This window comes from Galeopterus variegatus, unplaced genomic scaffold (genome assembly GCF_000696425.1).
Source record: "Galeopterus variegatus unplaced genomic scaffold, G_variegatus-3.0.2 Scaffold1306, whole genome shotgun sequence".
Classification (NCBI taxonomy): Eukaryota; Metazoa; Chordata; class Mammalia; order Dermoptera; family Cynocephalidae; genus Galeopterus; species Galeopterus variegatus.
The window spans coordinates 324839-330838 of NW_007727417.1; the positions used below are offsets into that span (position 1 = coordinate 324839).

Here is a 6000-nt window from a genome sequence, read left to right on the forward strand (position 1 = left end):
ATGCCTTTTCCCCATGGTATATGTCAAAAACAAATAAAGGCCATCGTTTAACTTTGTGACTACCTGATATAGCTGGTAACAGCTGAGGAACACAATAGGCTAACCCAAAAGTTGGGGAAAACAATAAGCTAACCCAAAACAATGGGCTAACCCACAAAGAATGACATGTCCTCAGGAACTGTGAAAAGCTCTGACACATTCCTGGGAAAAAAGAATGCCACATGCATGTATAGGGCTGTGTGCATGCCCAGGACTGTGTGCATGCTCAGTAAAGACCAAGAGAACTTAAGTTCTTACTTATGGCTGAAAATTAAGGATCTGCTCAGCATAAAGTAAATGGCAGTATAGAGTTGTCAACTGCCTAGCTAAAAATTAAAGGTATGCCACAACAGGCATAATGAGAATCTCAGCAAAGACTAGGAGATTAACGGTATCCAGGTACTTAATGAAATCTCTGTCCAATCATTACCCTAACTAAGCTAATTAAGCAGAATCTTCAGTGGCTGTGTGTGAAAAAAATACATAATTTACAGAATTAGTTCAGAAGAGTCACTAAACAAATAAACATCAGCAAACAGCAACAACATGATACCCTGAGGATGGGGAGAAATTTACTTGCAGACTTTCTATGTTATATTATTTTAAATGTTCAGTTTTCAACTAAGAATATGAGACATGCAGAAAACCAAGAAACTATGACCATATGCATGAGAAAAAAAAAAAAGCCAACTGAAACTGACCCCAATAAAGACCAAATGTTGGACTTAGACTTACTGGACAAAGACTTTAAATTAGCTATTTTACATGTGATCAAAGAAAACTATGTCTAAAGTACTAAAGAAAAGAAAAGCATGAGAATGATTTCTCTCAAAATAGAGAATATAAGTAAAAATATAGAAATTATAAGAAGAACCAAAAAAAAATGCTGGATTAAAAAGTACAATAGCTGAAATGAAAAATTTACTAGAAGGAATCAATAGCAGACTGAGCAGGCAGAAGAATCAGCAAACTTTAAGGTAGGTAAATTTACAATTATCCAGTCTGAGAAATAGAAAAAAAAAAAAGAAGTATAAATGACTCAGAGACCTGTGGGAAACCATCATGCATACCAACATATGCATGACAATCCCAGGAAAAGTGAAAAGAAAGGAGCAGAAAAGATATTTGGTGAAATAATGGCAAAACTACCCAAATTTGATGAAAAACATGAATCTGTACATCCAAGAAGCTCAATGAGCTCCAATTTGGATAAACTCAAAGTGATCCACACCCAGACACATCATAATCAAACTGTCAAAATCCATAAACAAAGAGAGAATCCTGAAAGCGGCAAGAGAGAAGCAACTCACCATACACATGATCCTCAATTAATAGCTTATTTCTCATGAGAAATTATAATAAAATAGAAAGTCTAAATAGGTCTAAACGAAATAGTGATTAAATTAGTAATCAAAAAATTTCCACGAAGAGAAGTCCAGCACCAGATGGCTTCACCAGGGAATTTAACCAAAGTAGAATTAACAAAAATCCTTCACAAACTCTTGCAAAAAATAGAAGAGGAGGAAACATCCTATGAAGCTAGTATTACCCTAAAATCAGAATCTGACATCACAAGAACATTACAGACCAATTTCCCTTATGAATATATACCTAAAAATCCTAAAAATACCAGCAACCAAATCCAGCAGCATAACAAAGGGTTATATAAATCTAACGAGACTTATTCCAGAAATGCAAGTCTAGTTCAAAATATGAAAATCAATCAATGTAATGCATCACAGTAAATAGAATAAAAGATAAAAACCAAATGATCATCTCCATAGATGTAGAAAAAGTATTTGACAAAATCTAACCCTCTTCACGATAATAAAAGCACTCGACAAACTACGTACAAAAGGGAACTTTCTCAACCTGATAAAGGGCATCTACAAAAAGCTCTCGGCTAACATTGTACTTAATGGTGAAAACTGAAACCTTCACCTTCCCCTAAGATTAGGAATAACACAAGGATATCTGCTATCATCAATATTGACCTGGAGGTTCTATCTGGAGTAACTGGCAAAAACAAAACAGAACAAAAAAAGGCATTCAGACTGAAAAGAAATGAAATTATCACTATTTGCAGAAAATCCAAAGGAATTTCTCCCCCAAAATAGAGCAAATAAATGAGTTAAGCAAGGTGGCAGGTTACAATATTAATATGAAGGCATCAATTGTATTTCTATACACTAGCACCGAGCAATCCAAAAACTAAATAAATAAAGCCATTCCATTTAAAATAGCATCAAAAATAATAAAACATTTAGGAACAAATTTAAGAAAAGAAATGTAAGAGTTGTACAATAAAAACTACAAAACATAACCGAGAAAAACTAAAGAAGATCTAAATAAATGGAGTTCATGGATTGGAAGTTCAAGTTCATGGACTGGAAGACTTAATATTGTTAAGGTGCTAATACTCCTGAAATCGATCTAGATTCAATGTCATCCCTATTAATATCCCTATGGACTTTTTTTGCAGGAATTGACAAGCTGAATTAATGTGGAATTGCATGGGACCCAGAGTAGTCAAAATCATTTTGAAAAGAACAAGTTTGAAGGATTCACACTTAATAATTTCAACACTTACTATCAAGCAACATTAATCAACAAAGCAAGGTACTTACGTAAGGATAAACTTATAGATCAATGGAATAAAATTTACATTTAAAAAATAAACACATACATCTGTGGCCAATTCCTTTTCAATAACAGTGCCAAGTCAACTTAATAGAGAAAGAATATTCTCTTCAACAAATGATGCCAGAAAAACTGGATATCCACATGCTAAAGACTGAGTGTGACTCCTTCCTTGCAACCATATGCAAAAATTAACTCAAAATAGATCAAAGGCCTAAATGTAAGAGACAAAACTAAGACACTCAACAGAAAACATAGTAGTAAAATTCTGTGACACTTGATTAGGCAATAGTTTCTTAGATATGACACCTAAAGCAATATTACGAAAAAAAAATAGAAATTAGACTTTATCAACATTTAAAACACATATGCTTCAAAGAACACATTAAGAAAGTGAAAACACAATCTACAGAATGGAAAAAAATATTTGCAAATCATACACCTGATAAGGGTCTAGTAGCCAGACTATATAAAGGACTCTACAATTCAACAAAAAGACAATCAGCCCAATTTTAAAATGAGCAAAGAACCTGAGTAGGCATTTCAGCAAAAGACATACCCATCTGGCCACAAAACACATGAAAAGAGGTAGAACATCATGAGCTCTTGGGGAAATGTAAATCAAAACCACAATGAGATACCACCTCACATACACTAGGATGGCTATAATAAAAAAGACAGATGATAACAAGTGTTGGCGAGGATGTTGGTATATCTGAACCTTCATACATTGCTGGTGTAAAAGTAAAATAGTTCAGGCTGTTTGAAAAACAGCCTAGCAATTCCTCAAAATATTAAATATAAAGTTATCGTATGTCCCAGCAATTCCAACCCAAGAAGGGAAAACATATGTTCACATTCAATGGACTATCATTCACCCATAAAAAATAAAGTACTGATACATTCTACAACATGGGTGAACCTTAAAAACATTACACTAAGTTAAAGATGACAGAAACAAAGGGACACAAGAGTGTATGAGATTCCACATATAGGAAATGTCCAGAATAGGAAACTACACACACAGAAAGTAGATTAGCGGTTTCTAAGGCTGGAGAGTGCATAATGCATATGGTGTTTCTTTGGGGGCTGATAAAAATATTGTGAAATTAGAGAAAACAAATTGTATACTTACGAAGAATTTTATGGCATGTGAATGTACCTCAATAAAAAAAAATGCAAAAATATTGTAGTTTCTATGCCTCATATCAGTGCAAAATCTTATGAATCCAAAATCTTTACAAGAACATCTCATTTGAAAAAAGTTTTAGCATATTTGAATGGCATACATTTAACATTATAGCTAATTATCATCTAATAAGAAAAAAACATGATAGGCAACTTTAGACAATTTTTAGAAATAATTATTCTTTGTATACATAAGCAAGTATAGCAGACAGAATTAGACCTGAATGAATCTAACAATATGGAAACAACATTAATCCATTTCTGTAAAAGGAAAAGGGTCTTAGGAGACTAGGCTAACTGGGAAATATTAGCCTTTTGGACAAGACTGATAAAATTTAAATAAATGCTAATAAGTTTCTTAAAATTACTAAAAATCTACCTATGAATACCTGGAAAGCCAGTTGATCCTACTATTTTCAAAGAATCTCGGGTCAAGTGAAAACCTCTTGGTAATCGAACCAAATATCCAACTATCAAAAACAAAAAGGAAAAAAACGATCAACAATTTGCCTCATTAGAAATTCCAAAATAGTCAAGTCGTATAGAATCACAGTATATCTGATTTTGTTTGAAGAGGAGAGCCATAAATCAATCTCCTCTGATATCTGATATCTCTGTTCCAACTCTACCCCCCTTCATATGTTCTCGTGAAATTAATCTACCTACTGCTTCTCCCTATTACATCTCACCTCCGGCTTTTTCTGCATCCACTTAGTACACTCTTCGTTTGTAAAAGTCCAAATCTCCCACCACTCAAGAACCAAATCACAAGTTCTTCCTTCTTCAAACCACCTGTTTGTCTTTATTTCTCTGTCATAGTACATCACTAACACTTCTCTAATAACACTCATTCTACATTGTATTATAGTGCTTTATGCATGTTTATCACTTTATTTGATTATAAGCTCCATTGATAGGAGAATCAGTGTTAATGTTGACTTATCAGGAGTAAGTAACGAGCACTACAACTTACACATAGCAAATATTAAATAATAGTTGTGAAATATATTCTGTTAGTCTTCATTCATTGTTGAATGAGCAAATGTGATTGGCATAATAGTATGAACAGAACAAGTGGGAGGGGTAGTACAAAAATACAATAAAGCATTAGACCCAAATAACTTTTAACAGAGACAGAGTAAAGTGCAAAGAAAAAGAATACGATATCCAAAGCCAAAAGACCCGAGTTTAAATCCTGATTCTGCTGGAATGGAACTTTCTCCCCCCATCCCATGCCTACCTCCACATCCCTTCTACATTTACATTCTTAGAGGACATCTTTTTTTCATTCTCCCTCATTTGAACATTTGTTAGCATTTAAAACAAATCTCTTTTGTGCTTTTCACCAATTCTGGGAGAGATTTCATTTTTTAAAAGTCCACAACTTGAACACAAAATAATGTAGCCAAAATCTCTCTAAACAACAGTTCAACTAAACTCTCCCTTCTTTTTTCAGTGTCAGTTAATCAGTATCTTAAATGTATTTTGAAAACAGTATGGAAAAGTATTTCAGTTCTTTAGATGTCAAGTCTTGAAAACCCCAATACTTCCTGCATTTTACAGCGAAAATCAGTAGATGGAGCTCCATCATCGGGGATAATTCCAAAGCAGCAGAATGCCTACTCATCTTGAAATGCATTCAAAGAGGGAGCACACAGTACATCATTACAGAGTTCACGCACTGAGATGTAAAGTTGCCAATGAGCCACGGACTGAATCAGGGAGTTTATTAACAAGGCAGTGTCACTTTAAAACTTGGACTGCGGATGTTTTACTTATCTATCCATACATTATTAATTTCCCCACTCATTCGCTCCCCTATGCAAATGTACGAATTCTTTACAAAATAAACCTTTATTGTCAGGTGTCAGTGAATACAGTATTTCTTTATACAAACAGGACTTCCTGCGCACATGACCCAGGAAAACGCAGCTCTCGGGGGAGGGAATCGCGGTTACCCCGGAGCCCTCCGGCTGGGCCGCGCCGCCCCTCACCTGACGGGGGCGCCCGCGCAAGGAAGGCGGAGAGAAGGAGGAGGACGACGGCCGGGGACAGCAGGGAACCCGCAGCCCGGGCCCGCCGCCAGCCCCGCCCCGCCCGGCCCCGGGGCCCGGCCGCCCCCCCCCCGCCCCC

At 35.5% G+C, this 6000-nt stretch overlaps 1 protein-coding gene across 1 annotated transcript in view; it reads right to left on the bottom strand.

Annotated features, from left to right (window-relative positions):
- Window positions 1–6000, bottom strand: part of ZPBP (zona pellucida binding protein) — a 128960-nt gene that overhangs the window by 121737 nt on the left and 1223 nt on the right. The window contains exon 2 of the mRNA XM_008576193.1: window positions 4257–4337. Within this exon, the coding sequence (XP_008574415.1) occupies window positions 4257–4337 (81 nt within the window). The remainder of the gene's footprint in view (window positions 1–4256; window positions 4338–6000) is intronic.